The sequence below is a fragment of the Mesoplodon mirus genome (genome assembly GCF_964341445.2).
Source record: "Mesoplodon mirus genome assembly, chromosome: X".
Lineage (NCBI taxonomy): Eukaryota > Metazoa > Chordata > Mammalia > Artiodactyla > Ziphiidae > Mesoplodon > Mesoplodon mirus.
The window spans coordinates 43146583-43162048 of NC_138981.1; the positions used below are offsets into that span (position 1 = coordinate 43146583).

The window sequence follows — 15466 nt, forward strand, 5'->3', positions numbered from 1 at the left end:
ATCTAAAAAAAATCTGTTGCTGTGATTTTTAGATCTAATTTTAAAACTAAAAATTTTCAAGCATCTAAATTAGGGGTCAGCAAAAAACTTTTCTGTAAAGACCCTGATAGTAAATAGCTCAGCCTTTATGAGCAGCTAGTTGTTCACTGCGGTTACAACTCCTCAGCTCTGCGTGAAAGCAGTCACAGACAATATGCAAATGAGTGAGTGGAGTGTGTGCCAATAAAACTTTATTTACAAAAACAAGCAGTAGGCTGGATTTGGTCCAGGGGCTGCCGTAATTTGTCAATCTCTGTTCTGAATGAAGTTGGAGAGGAATAGCTTCCACCCAGAACAGAACCTCTCTGTGAGGGAAAGAAATAGACTAAGAACAGGATCATACTGCATTCTTCTACTAACAGACAATACTTTTAGAAATACAAAGCAAGATGAGCTCACCCAGTTAATCTTTTTATTTTGAGTTTTGTTAAAAAAAAAAAGCTTTGAGAAAAATGTGTTAAATATCAGTAAAGGGCAAGAAAACATGTAGCTAGCTTTATAATATCAATCTAAACATATACACAAAGGCAAACATTAAGTAAAATGCTAGGGAAAGGGAGCACTTTGGGGGCCTAACTCCAGTTTTTCTTATTGCACATAAAGGTTGCTGATAACTCCAAGTCTTCACTTTTTCACAGTTAGACATACTTTAATATTATTTTATATAACATGTTTATATAACATCCTATGTTAATTTTATAAAGCCACCAGTTTGCTACTGTTGCATGGAAGTAAAAGACAAAAATTTCCCCAATTACAGTATGTAAGCTCTCTATAAAAAAATTCCCCAGAAGGTCACATCAGCCCATATTAAATTCATCCTATTCTATTTAAAAAACTGCTTTTCAGCTATTAAATGAATCTTGGTGGCCTTCCCATTTAATCATTTTAATGGACATAGTAAAACTTCCTAAGTAAGAAGTACCAGATGTATTTTATGTAAAAAATAAAAAACCTAGGAGGTGACCCTACCATGAAGTCATACTTCGAATGAGTGATTTCAGTGACAAATTCCAAATCCATAGACTTAACACCCGCATGACTGAAAATCATCCCACTGCTTCTCCAAAGCCCACAGATGGAATAATCACAACTAAAGTCAACCCCCAAATGTCCATGCAGCTAGATACTCACCCAGTAACACTGGGATCTTAACTTTTTTGAAGTGCTTTAGACAGCAGATGTAGAGTTCTTCATGCTGTTTCCAAGTCCTTTTCCACCTGAGTTCCCCCAACACATACAGGCCCAGATAATTTTCCACTGGCCAAGAGTTGAGCTGACCATGACACGTGGCAGTTCTGTGAACCCATTTGAAAAGGTGGCCATCAGGATGAGAAGGTAACCTCTCCCTCTCCCGAGCACTCTCATGTCTGGTACACACCTTTACAAAGGGCAGCAGAACAGGCAGCCCTTCCTTCTCATCTTTTCCAAGGCTCATGTAGCAGAAAACTGGCTGCCTGTGTGCGCCATGTGGGCCATGGTTAGACTATACCCTGCTTACAAAAATAAAACTGACATCAAAAACTTTGGTTTTGCTCTTTACAATTTCTGCTAGCACTGGCTGACAAGATGGGTTTGTTAATTTATAAAAACTCTGCTTATGAAACTTGGAACTGGAAAAAAAATGGTTTCTTTCTAGGTCTCGTTTTGAAAGGATTGTCAAAGAGCCTACTTGCTTTTCCTCGCCAGACACTAGCATTGGTTTCCAGAATATTTCGCTGTAGATTGTTCTTATTAGGTTTTAGAAAGAGGGAAGGTCTTTTGAGGTATCCACATGGTGAAAGCAGCATTCAGGTGGGTCGTTTCTAAACTCTAACTCTTGGCCACTAGATGCCCTCAATTTACTGTATCAGAACGCAGCAATTGACACTGGTGAGCCAGATTCTCACTTAAAAAAACAACAGAAGAGATCAGAATTCAATGATACCAGTCTACTGTATTTGACAGACTAGCTCCTACACTAATTCACCTACAGAAGCAACATCAAAAAGCAGGCACGAAACCTGTCAAGTGTCCCATTTCTGAAGTGGAATAAGGAGTCATATACTTACTGAATCAGAAAGCTGACTTTCCAGATGCTCTCAGTCCAGATTGCACTTTATAGCAGATGGGAAAATCAGCTTTCTGATCTACCTCTTAGAACTCGCAATGGATACCAAGGTAGGTTTCCAAGCGGATGATTTTCCCCTGATGAGTTGCTTGTTTGCCCTGCCAGCAACCTCCCCTGAGCGCATCAGCGGTGCTTCTACATTTAGCAATCATTTTGTTCACATTAAATAGCTGACATGATAACATTAACTTCCACTCTGGACATAGAAAGGGAGAGCTATGATGGGGGGTGGGAGGTGTGTGCGTGAAACAGACTTCTGTTTTGGAAAGAACCATTACTTCTTTGCCCGAGACTGAAATGTTCGCGGATAGCTGAGATAACATTTTTTCAGGTTTTCTAAAGAGATTTTGTCAACCGAACCATGAAGGTCATTTTCAGGTCTAGAGAGCATGGCGTAAAGAGCACCTTGCTGTTTGCTTGATGAAACATTTGATGTCACAGTGTGATTTTGGGCTGCAGGGCATCAATGCTTTGTCTGGTCACTCTGAGTCCTGATGGTCAGAGTCCACTTAATCACATACGCCCTTCCTATACCTGTTTCCTAGGAAGAAATAGCAAATTTCTTTAAATTCCAAATTTCCTTCTTTAGTTCAGTTCTCCTTGTAGTCCCCAAAAAGAGTATGAAAAGGAATTGCAGGCGTTTTTGTCTTTCCTGTGTCGGTGCTATACAAAAGTTTGCATCTCCTTAATTACCTGCTACTGGCACCACCTCCACGTGACAGCAAAGTGATCACAACTTTCCACTTAATACGGGGCCTCTGCTCAGGCAATAAATGGGCCCATCCTTATCCTGAGGAGTCCAGCGTGGATGCAGGCATGGGGACAAGCGAAGTGTGAAGAGAAAGAAAGTTCACTTAACTGCAATGGGGACTATTAATATAATCTCAGGTTAAACTGCAAAGATACCATCTCAGAAACCTTCACATTTGATTAGTCTGCAGCTCAGTTAAGACAAAACCCCTTTTTTCCCACAGATGGGGGCAAAGATGACAGGTTTTTAATCCCCCCTGCCAAACATACACTCAAGTCGCCCATCTCTCCTTCTCACGCTCTAAGGTTTTCAAAAGTGACCTTTTAGGTTGCACTTTAAGAGGTACATTCTTGACTTCTGCAAAGATTAGCATGAAACTCTCACAGCTGCCCAGTCTGTATTACCGATCAACAACTGTTTGTGCCACATGACTAACAACTAAAACAAAACGTTCATTGCTAGGCCATTCTTTAAGGTTCCAAATAGGGTCCACTACAAGTTCTAGACTAGAGGCTCTCAACCCTAGCTGTGCATTAGAATCCTTGAGGATCTAGAACAAAGCATGCCAGCCAGGCCCCACCCCAAACCTACTGAATCTGAATCTCTGAGGGTAGGGCCCTGGCATCAATCGTTTTAAAAACTGGCCAGGTAATCCTAATGTGCAGCCAGGGTTGAGAACCTGTGCTCTAGAGCATTCGACTACTGAACTGTCATCCCCCCAACCCAGAACAAACATGTTTATAAGATGACTTGGGATTACTCTCTCAGGGGAACTTTCTTCAGCTGGATGCACCATTACTTAGCAGTTTCGATCTGATTTCTGCCAGACTGGCAACAGACACTCAGCCTTGAGTGAGGTAATTTCAGGCCTACTTTTTTGCCACTCAGCACAGGCATGAGGTTTCTGAGAGGTGGAAGCATGTTGATGAGTGGACTCACTTCCCATGACCCCTGGTAAGGTCAGGATTAATCTCCACATCTTGCAAACCAAAATTAGGACGACAGGTCAGTGACTTACTCTGATCCACTGAATAAAAAATCCAACCACATAATTACAAACCTAGCTAACTTGTAGCCTTAGCAGATCTCCATTTACTTATATTTAAGTAGGTTAGAATAAAATGTTTGCAGTGAAGGACAAAGCCCATGGATGACCATAAAATCAAAATGGACTTTAGTGTAGATATGAAGGAAAGAGGGGAATAAAAATGATTCAATTATATTATATTGAACCATATGAAATTGCCCTATTTTTTTTAAATGGTTGAATGTCAGCAATTTCATATGGCTTAACCTAATAATAAAATTTTCCTGGTTTGCACAAATTATCAATTCAAAAACAAAGTATCAAGTAATGTCTTATTTAAAAATTAACCATTAAAAATGCGAGTCAAGAAGATTAAATGACTGACTTCATTATGGGTGTCCTAGACTGAACTGGGCCACTATTTTGTCTGCCATAATAAGAAAAATGCCCACATTTTATGAAAGCATTTTTTAGAAATTGGGTTTTCAAATATACTAGCACTGAAGCATAGAGACAGGGGGAGAATCTCAAACTTGGTTTCCAAGAGTTCTCTCAGTATTTCACCTACTGCAGGTGCGGGCAGGTGGAAGAGCTCATCCACAAAGAACCCAATCTAAAACCCTAAATTTTAAACCACACTTACACATTAAGCTGGTGCAAGGCTCCCCAGATACCAAGAAAATGGCCCTTCTCTACATGGCATTCAATGTCAAGACATCTGGATTCTTAATCTGTCTATGGTAGACAGAACCTTCCATCAAGTTGAATAATGCTGAACTTTTCATTGACTTGCCTCTGATTCCCCATGTGGCCACTGAACTCTCATGTATTTATTAGCTCAAAGTCTGGAATTCTACTCAGTCGTAAGAATACTATTTTGTATTTTCTTTGCAGTTAGTTTTGTTTGCAGTGAGATTTCTTCCCTCCGAATACTAGCTTGTTCCCTCTTAGGCTTCTTACTGCCTTCTCTTCCCTAGATAAAATTGCACCCCACAAGCTGTGGTGTTATTTCTAAACCCACAATAGAATCCAGTCCTATTAATCGTTTTCCAGGCAGTCAGCTCATATGGGAGCCTTCAAGAACTGACTGATTTTTGCCATGATATCACCATCAGTTTCTAAACAGTTTCTCCTGTCCTCAGATTAATTAAAAACAACAGTATAACACTATTTTGCCTTTGGTTTCAAACATTTCAGTAACTTCTTCTTTATGGAGATTTCCAGAGAAGGAATTGGAATTCGTTCCCCCATATTGAAATGTTCATGGACATATTTTCCAATCTTCAGTCTAGAGGAAACACAGGTAGCCAAAAAGGGCAGGAATCCTGATAGGAGGGTGCAGTCACGCAGCCTCGCTGCTGGAGCCTCCACTCAAACTGCTTTTTCGTGTTTTCTGGCCCGTTTAACACCAGCTTCTCACAATCCTTGGAGGTCCAGTCTCAATTGCCTTCCTTCACGGTCTTTTTCTAGCCTGTTCCCCCCTTGCTATTCCTACAACCAGCTAGACCTGCATCGCTATGTCTGGATATGAAGCCTCTCCTGGGAAGAACCCCCAGGAGTTCTTCAACCTGCCACACCTTGTTCAGATCTGCAGGTGAATGAATGAAGAGAGCATTAAAGCATGCTATTAGTTTGTTTGTTTGTTTAACTCTGAACAGTGCACTACTATGTGAACAAAGTGGGAATAGGTCTGCATTTGTCTTGATTTAGAGACACTTTAGCCCCACCAGCTGCATCTTGGGTTAAATTTTAAATGTGAAGATATCTTCAGACCCCAATAAAATAGAAGTGTTTAGTTCCATTCAGTCAAGGCCCCACGTCAAGCTCGCAGCCATCCTCACCCCGCCAGTGGGCCTACCCCGTCACTCAGGGCTCGGGGTGGGGAGTCACGCATTATCCTCCAGGGGAAACACCAGGCGGGTGCCCCGGCTGGAAACCTTCTGCTCTCCCATTCCCAGGTCTCGTTCCAGCACCTCCTCGGCACTTGTGGGGGCTGCGTGGGAGCCTGAGGAGCCGTTTGCAGTCACTGTGCTGTCCCCATAGGTCAAGGTGAGGTCGCCCTCGGTCAGGATGAAATCAGAGTCTTCCTCTCTCAGCGGCTCTTGGTTCTGAAATGTGCAACAAACACCATGAACATCAACAAATGGAAGACCACTATTTTCCCGGGCTGAAGCCAACCCCAACCTCAGCTCCTCATCTGAAAAGAGGGATCATAAAACTTGCCTGCCTTGACCTCTAGCATGATAACTGGATGTAAACTGTAGAGTGCTAGTCAATGTAAGGCTGTTGCTGAACCAGCACTTCAAACACCAGAAAGCAGTTCTGATTTTAAATGCCTGACAGCTTGGGAACAAAAAGTGACAAAAGGGAAGAAAGGGAGATCAGCTCCAATTTTCGGCTTCCCAACCCACAAAGGTAGGAAGGTAGGTAAGGTCCCTGGGCAAACCTACAAATAGGTTTCAAGTCCTCTCTTCTTTGGGAAGGTTTTCCGGGGGTGGAGGCAGCCTCCTGCCCTGTACAAACCACTCTAAACCCACCTGGTTTACAGTTGAACTACTCTTTGTCCTAGTCAGCAATTCAGGGAAGAGGATAAGCCATAATTAGGATTTCCTTCCTGTCCCCACAGGAACACCCTGATGGGAAGGAAGCCCTCAGGTGGATGAAGTGAGGGACAGAGAGGGAGGGGACGTTTTCTTGAGCATCTATTCTACGCCTGCCAGGAACATCACAGAAACTCTCATTTGATCCTCACCCCTTCCCTATGAAGGGCACAAACACTCGGGTCACAGAGAAGAAAACCTGAGAGAACCCATGGAATTTGCCTGTGGCTGTTCAGCTGCTTGGAAGCAGAGTTAGGATTTATGCTGTCCCTAGACTGGTTCTACTCACATAAAAGATGTGAAAAATCACCCCGTCGGGAAGAGGACTGGTGGGGCATCTCATGCTAGGCTGCGGTGGTAGCAGAACAGACAAGGCTGAGCAAAGCAGGCTAAGTGGCAGCCACTTGAAACTACAAGACTACGGGGAGAGTGTCAGGAAGCAGCGTGAAGTCAGGCACAACCTTTCACCCTCTGATGGTTTAACAAGCAAAGCAAGGGGTGGTACACTCCCCGCGCCCCCGCTGCACGGACGTCAAACACGGGGAGCTTCTTCCTTGAATGGCAAACATATGCTTCCAAGCTGCTCCACGTAAACGGTTCTTTCTCTCCTATTTCCCATCTACCTTCAAAGTGCATTTGCGGTCCTTCAGCCTCTACACGACAGGGTCTCCTTGGTGTGGGATGCTGAGCATGCCTCCCTGACAGCCACGTGGCCCCCACTCAGTCTCGCTGCCCGAGGCTGGGGTAGATTCTCCCGTGTCCGGGCCGGGGATCCCCATCTATGTGAGAAACCACCGAACAGCAGTGATCTCCTCCTCTTCCTGGCGCCCTTGCTTGAGCTGCTGACCTCTTAGGAGGTGCTAGATGAACGCCTGTTAAATGCACCGACCCAGGGAGGACCCGTGGGTTCTGGCCCATCTCTGGGCACGTAAGGGTGACAAGCACATGCTTGTTTTCTGCATTGTTTCTCAGTGACGTCGGCTTCTCCACTCTCCACAGTGTGGCTCCACTTAACCAGGGCTCCGACTTTTTTAACAGGCAAGCACACAAGTCCTCTTGATTGCTGCCTCCAACCCTCACCGGAATGAGGCACGGAGCAAATGTACAGTTCAATGAACATCCTCGACTCGGGCAGAGCATAATTCTAAAGCTCACTCCAAACTCCCCAATTTCCTCTTCCCCATTAGTAGTTCTGAAAGTCCTGAAACTCCATCTGTTCCATGATGGTTTTCTTAACAACAGATGACATCATGTTCCCTGTCTTAGCACGTTCTATTTCTCCCATTCATACATGTGCTAAGTAATGTTTTTGTTCATCTCTGTCAAAATTTCTCTCCCAGGGCTCCTTAGTTCCCAATGTTTAGGAGAAGACTCTCCTGGCACGTATTTTGCTGATTCGAGGTTAGGAGCCACACGGGGACAGAGAGGAATACAGAACAACTGCATGTGCGGGGAATTCTGCAAATGGAGCCAAGCCCCTCCCTCCCCAGCAGCACAGAGGAACCCCCAGATGGAAGCTCCGGTGTGGCCCACTCTGACCCCACGCAGTGGGAAGCAGGGCCAAAATTGTCCCATTCCATGATGAAACTCACAAGTCCAGACAAATAGTACCCCAGGTAAGGTCACTGAGAAACAAGGACGTAGTAAAACCCAGTGGAGAGGGATTTCCAGATGGAAGCTTAAGGAATGTTCTATGCTGACGACAAAACCATCCCACACCCTCAAATTCCAGATGACAGGATTGACAAAAGTTTTGTTCAGCTGAAGGTTTGTGTAATTACATAACTAGCTGTCCAGTGAGGGCTGCTATGGAAATGGAGTGAAATAACCCTGCAAACACCTGCAAGCAAGAGTGTCGTGGGAATGTGCGCATTTAAATATCCACAGATCATTTTCATTAAGTGGAAGAACACTGTTTTCTAGGCGGTTCTCAAACCTAAATTTCGTTTAGAGTTAGTGGAAATGAGGAATAACGAACATCTTCCATATCTCCCAAAGAATCTTGGTGAAGTATAAAACGCCCTACAGGTGATGGGGGGGCCACCCAAAAGTGTGTCAAACAGCCCAGAGAATGGCTCATCTGATGCCCTCACCCGGCACTAGACTCCACATGGAGCCCCCTCCATTCTCTCACCTCTGGCTTCCTCAGTTAAACTTCCAAAGACTCTCTGCTCTCAGTCTCTCAGTAGCAGGCCTCTCCGTGTCTGGAGGTGGCTGGGACCCCAGTCAGGACCCCAGCCCAAGGCAATAGCAGCAGAATGGAGGGTGGTTCTTGCCTGTAGCCCAAGTCACTGCATCTTGGGTTGGCTGTGGGAGTCCACAGCCAAAACATTACCCCAGGAAGCAAACCTTGGGCAGGCTCTGGAAGCGGTGAGGGGAGCACTTTCAATTTAAGTCCCTGGAAGTATATTGAGTTTATGCTGAGTTCAAAGTAGGCCAAATACCCCTAACTGATGTGTGAGGAATAGTTGGTAAGCTTCCGATTAGGTAAGGTTTTTATAAAGTTTTCATAGTGGGTTAGTTACTTTACTATTACAGAGACATGAAAGGTGACCCTTGTAAAACCTAAGTAAGAAGGAAGGCTTTAGAAACTGGTTAAAAGAGACTAGAGCTAGAAGGCAAAGAAACACGTAAGCCCAGTGAAACAAAATCAAACAGTGTAATCAATTGGAGCTTCTTTAGTGGGAGAAGTGAGGATGCCGAGTCACTACCCTTTGTTTCTGATGATAAAACACATCTAAATGGCCCACACTGTCACTTTACACAGAGGTCCAAACTGAGCAAACTATTCAGCATTCAAAAAAAGACAGAGTTATTAAATAAAATGGGATGGGAAATTATAAAAGTAACTTTTTAATCTATTGGTCTGTATCCTTCCAACATAAAAGGAAAGGTAATTAGCATTATTACCTAGGCTCATATTCCACTAAAAACTCACCATAAGCATTAAAAATCACTTTACAAAACCGGGAGCAGTTCTAAGGAAATGGTGTTCTTGGCATCTGACCCATTTTTTGTAATTTAAAAACAGTTTATCAGAGGTGGCACGGGAATTCCATTTGTATATGGGGAGGGGCTGGGGAGGCTGGAAGCCTCAACTATCTTTAAGAGAAGGAGACATTGATGCTGTTCTCTGTCACGTTTGGTGGAAATTCAAAGCAAAGGCCATAGCAGAACTGCAGTGTTACCATGGCAACCCGGCCATGCTGTACTTACCTCATACACCTGGGGACTGGTCAGACACCGAGCGAGCAAGCCACACCAGGCTGGGAGAGTGGTGGTTAATGGGGGGCCACTGTGTGTGAGGATGGGCTTCAAGTAACTTTAAAAAGAGAATTAAGGAAAAGTGCCTGCAAAGAAAACACACACCCAACAAAATGTGTTTAGAAATCCCAAAGAGTAAATCATCTGGCATTCTACCCCCAAAAAGCCTCTTTTCCCCCATTTTACCAGTATAATACAGAAAGTACCTGTAGTCTGCAACAGTCTGAATCCAAGATTAAACTATGCCCCATCAGCCTTAAATGTTAACTGTTAACTTTCAGGTTTGCGGTTCCTCATTTTCAGTTACAAAGAATATCTGATTGATTAGAACACCCTTCTGCCTTCTTTGTTATGCTGAATGAGAATTCTGGTTTTGATCAGCCTTCCAGCTTTTGACACACAACCAGCTCATGTTTTGGAAACAGGAAATCGTGTAGCTGGAGTGGAGATGTTACAGCCCCTGGGTCCCCTCTCCCCAGAGGTCACATGGTGGAAATGTTTGAGGTGGACAGGACCTGAGAGGACTCGGCAAAAGGCAAAATGGTTTCACGAAGGTCACTCAGACCTCAACCTCCCACCTTCCCATACAGGACTATTCTACCCTCTACCCGCTGCCTCTCTCCCAGACTCTCCAACACAGTTTCTCCACCTCGACACTAGTGGCATTGTGGGCCAGATCACCCTTTGTCGTAGGGGGCTGTCCTGCGTTGTAGGATGTCTAGCAGCATCTCTGGCCTCTACCCACTAGAGCACCCCCAACCCTTCCCTCAGGTGTGACAACAAAAATGTCTCCTGACATGGCTCAGTGTCCCCTGAGAAGCAAACCTGCCCTCAATTGAGCCCCCTGTTCTAACATGAAGGTCAACTGTTCTGTGGAGACCAGCTCAGGGTTTGCCAATCTACGGATATTTGTGCTGGCAAATGTGCAGCCCTGTGTCACATTACGATGGAGCTGGGATCATTTCTGATACCCAGAGCCGAAGCAATGTGGAAAAGGTGGAGACCTACAGGGCCAACTCAAATGCAGGAATGGCCAAGAGACTTTAAAGGCAGGTGAGAAGGAGTCACAGCTGTCTGTACCCAAGCAGATGACTGCTCCTAGCACCATCACTTCCTGTCTTCATTCAGAGCAGCACGAGAGAGAAAAGGCTTCTCTACAGGAGGAGATGGAAGGGTGACCCCTGGGTAAAATTTTGACTGGGAATTACTCATCAAAGGAGGATGTGTGGGCTCTGCTGGGACTCTATAAGCAGAACAAGCCCCCTCTGACTGCTGTCCTCATTCCTAGAAACAGCCCCTACAGGCCTATCAGTTTTCTTGTGTCTTCAGCTCAGAAGCTGACAGCAGCTGGATTTGCAGAATGACTAATACAAAAGAGTTCCGGGGAACCCAGAGGCTACCTTTCAGTTCCCTGTCTTGGGCAGTTCAAAGACAAGCTCGCTCTTCCCAAATACAGAAGGCCCTCTAATAACTTCTTTAAAAGAGAAAAAATATTTACGGATAGATTTTAAATATTCAGATTGTTGGAAGGGCAAAAATGAAATATCAAGCCTCCCTCCCACCCAGTCTTTCTGGTAATTTACCATTACAACTTTATAGAATACAGTTTTTTCTGCCTATTTCCTGATTTATAAACTGTAGTCAGCTTTTAGCTCCCTCTTATGAAGGATGGTAAATTTAATTCATTTACATTCCTGCCTCTTTTCAATTTTTTCCTTTCTAATTTTTATTTATAATTAATTTTATACTGTAGGTATATAACATTTGCATTCTGTAACTAATAAGCAAATATCTGCTTTATCTACGGATTGAGCCTAATGTTAAAGACCAATAAGCAGCACTTGTAAAAATGTAATTTATGAATATTATTCACTGTAACCAAGCAGAGTGGTTGGAATACTATTAAAGGAAATGTAATACAATGTCATTTAAACTTTGTTAGAAAAGAACATTTGAGTATCTTGCAAAAAAAAAAAAGATCTTTTAATTTCTTTTTGATTGTGTTCACTTCTTCTGGGTTATAACAAATCACTGTCCCCTTAGTTGGATTTTGTTTTGTTTAATCCTTATGTTATTTTCCCCCCTTCTTATAGAGTCTGCACGGTGCTAAACTTTCTGAATTCTTGCATGTCTGAAAGCCACCCTCCTTTTTTTTTGCTCTTTTTTTTTTTTTTTTTTTTTTTGCGGTACACGGGCCTCTCACTGTTGTGGCTTCTCCCCCCGCGGAGCACAGGCTCCAGACGCACAGGCTCAGCAGCCATGGCTCACGGGCCCAGCCGCTCTGCGGCACGTGGGATCTTCCCGGACCGGGGCACGAAGCCACGTCCCCTGCATGGGCAGGCAGACTCTCAACCAGTGCGCCACCAGGGAAGCCCTTTGCCCATTTTTGATTAACAGTTTGGGTACAGAATTCTAAGCTCAGAAAAATTTTTTTCATCCTAGGACTTTCATTTTGTTGATGGTTTCCTTTGATTTGCAGAAATTTTTTAGTTTGATGTAAAAAATTTTACACGTGTTTATTTTTGCTTTTGTTGCCTGCGCTTTTGGTGTCAAACTCAACAACAACAACAAATCAGTGCCAAGACCAATGTCAAGGAGTTTTTCCCCTTTGTTTTCATCTCGGAGTTTTATGGTTTCAGGTCTTACATTTAAGTTTTTAATCCATTTTGAGTTGATTTTTATGAGTGGTATAAGATGAGGTCCAGTTTCATTCTTTTGCATGTGGCTGTCCAGTTTTCCTAGCACCATTTATTAAACAGACTGCCCTTTCCCCATTGTGTTTCCTTGGCATGTTGGTCTTGACTCTATATGCAAGGGTTTATTTCTGGACTTCTTATTCTGTTCCTTTGATCTGTGTGTCTGTTTTTATGCCAGTGCCATACTTTTTTGATTACTGTAACTTTGTAATATAATTTGAAATCAGGAAGTGTGATGCCTCCACCTCTGTTCTTTTCCCTCAAGATGGCTTTAGCTACTTAGGTTCTTTCGTGGTTCCATACAAATTTTAGGATGGTTTTTCTTTTTCTGTGAAAAATACCATCAGAGTTTTGATAGAGAGTATACTGAACCTGTAGGTCGCTTTGGGCAGTGTGGACATTTTAACAATATTAATTCTTCCAATCCATGAACACAGGTATTTTTCCGTTTACTTGTGTCTTCTTCAATTTCTTTTGTCAATGTTCTTTAATTTTCAGTATATAAATCTTCACTCCTTGGTTAAATTTATTCCTAAGTATTTTATTGTTTCTGACGCTACTGTAATGGAATTGTTTTCTTAATTTCTTTTTTGGATAGTTCATTGTTAGTATATAGAAATGCAACTGATTTTTGTATGCTGATATTATCTCCTGTAACTTTAGTGATTTAGTTTAAAAGCTTCAAACAATTTCTTGGTAGAATCTTTAGGGTTTTCTATATGTGAGATCATGTCATCTGCAGAGACAATTTTACTTCTACTTTTCTGATTTGTATGCCTTTTATTTCTTTTTCTTGCCTAACTGCTCTGGTTAGGATTTCCAGTACTGTGTTGAATAGACGTGGCAACAGTGCACAACCTTGCCTTGCTCCAGATCTGACAGGAAAAGCTTTCAGCTTTTCACCACTGAGTATCACATTAGCTGTGGGTTTGTCATATGTGGCCTTTATTATGCTGAGGTACATTCCATCTATACCTAATTTGTTGAGAGTTTTTATCATAAAAGAATGCTGGATTTTGTCAAATGTTTTTTTCTGCATCTATTGAGATGATCACATGATTTTTATTTTGTTAATGTGGTGTTCACATTGATTATGTGGCATCCCCCAGGGATAAATCCCACTTGATTATGATGTCTGATCCTTTTAATGTGCTATAGAATTCAGTTTTTTAGTATTTTGTTGAAGATTTTTACATCTATGTTCACCAGGGATACTGGCCTGTAATTTTCTTTTCTTGTAGTGTCCTTGGTGGGCTTTAATATCAGGGCCATGCTGTCCTCAAAAAATGAATTTGGGAGTATTCCCCCATCTTCAATTTTTTGGAAGAGTTTGAGAAGAGTTAATTTTTTCTTTTTCCTTTTTTTTTTTTTGGCTGCACCACATGGCTTGTGGGATCTTAGTTCCCCCACCAGGGATTGAACCTGGGCTCTCGGCAGTGAGAGCCCGGAGTCCTAACCACTGGACCTCCAGGGAATTCCCGGATTAATTCTTCTTTAAATGGTTGGTAGAATTCACCAGTGAAGCCATATAGTCCTGGGCTTTTCTTTGCTGTGAGGTTTTAAATTACTGATTCAATGTCCTTACTTGTATTGGTCTGTTCAGATTTTCTATTTCTTCATGATCCAGTCTTGGTAAGTTGCATGTTTCTAGGAATTTATCCATTTCTTTTAGGTTATACGATTTTTGGTGAATAATTGTTCACAGTAGTCTCTTATGAGCCTATATATTTCTGTGGTATTAGTTATAATGTCTCCTCTTTCATTTGATGTTATTTACTTGAGCCTTCTTTTTCTTAGTCTAACTAAATGCTTATCAATTTTGTTCATCTTTTCAAAAAACCAACTTTTAGTTTCGTTGATCTTTTCTATTGTTTTCTGAGTCTCTATTTTATTTACTTCTGCTCTGGCCTTTGTTATTTCCTTCCTTCTACTAATTTTGGGCTTTGTTTGTTCTTCTTTTTCTAGTTCCTTGAAGAGTAAAGTTAGGTTGTTTCAGATCTTCCTTTTTTCTTAATGTATCACTTAATGTATCACTTATCACTATGAGTCAAAACTGCTTTTGTTGCATCCCATAAGTTTTCCTGTGTTGTGTTTCCATTTTCATTAGTCTCAAGATAATTTTTAAATTTCTCTTCTGATTTCTCCATTGACCCATTGATTGTTTAGGAGTGTGTTGTTTAATGTCCACATATTTTTGAACTTTCCAGTTTTTCTCCTGCTACTGATTTCTAGTTTCATACTATTGTGGTCAGAAAAGATACTTGGTATGATTTCAATTTTCATAAGTTTGCTAAGACTTGTTTTGTGACCCAACATATGATCTATCCTGGAGAATGTTCCATGTGCACTTGAGGAGAATGTATATTCTGTTGTTGGATGGAATGTTCTGTATATGCCTAAATGTCATTTAGTCTAAAATGTAGTTCAAGCCCAATGTTTCCTTATTCATTTACTGTCCAAATGATCTATCACTTTAGCTTTTCATCACTCTCCTGTGAACTCTCTCCAATTTTCTCTAGATTCTTTCCAAGCCCAGTGAGTAACATGCATTCTGAATTACAATGTAGACAAAGTTCATATGACTTAAAAAAAATCCCTGGGGGTTCTATTTTAGTTAATAGCAAACAAGGTAATTTGAGCCATCTTTTCCACTGAGGCTCACTAGAAAAGCTGGGAAAATAAAACACAACAAAATTTTCTGCTTAATGGCATCAGAAAGCTACCATGGCAGTGAAGAGGGCCAGAGTCTGGAAAAGGAAATCCAAGAGGTGAGCCCTGTACACAGTGAGCCACGATTTCCCTAAAAGCACCTGAGAAGCTAAGCAAAGCATCTGGAAGACTCACAAAACAGAGTGAATCTGACAAAAACTGGAGTCCAGGGTCTTCTGAGGAAGTCTACATAAATACTCTAGGCTCCAGGTTGGAACCCTAGAAGAAAGGGCACACAGAAAACAGATTAACCCTCACAGGAACTGAAGC

General features: G+C 42.3%; 1 protein-coding gene across 1 annotated transcript in view; it reads right to left on the reverse strand.

Annotated features, from left to right (window-relative positions):
- Positions 1-114: 114 nt before the first annotated feature.
- Positions 115-15466, reverse strand: part of SLC9A7 (solute carrier family 9 member A7) — a 153736-nt gene continuing 138384 nt past the window's right edge. Inside the window, exons 16-17 of the mRNA XM_082610009.1 lie at positions 9744-9849; positions 115-6035 (exon numbers count right to left, since the gene is read on the reverse strand). Of these exons, the coding sequence (XP_082466135.1) occupies positions 5814-6035; positions 9744-9849 (328 nt within the window). The 3' untranslated portion in view covers positions 115-5813. The remainder of the gene's footprint in view (positions 6036-9743; positions 9850-15466) is intronic.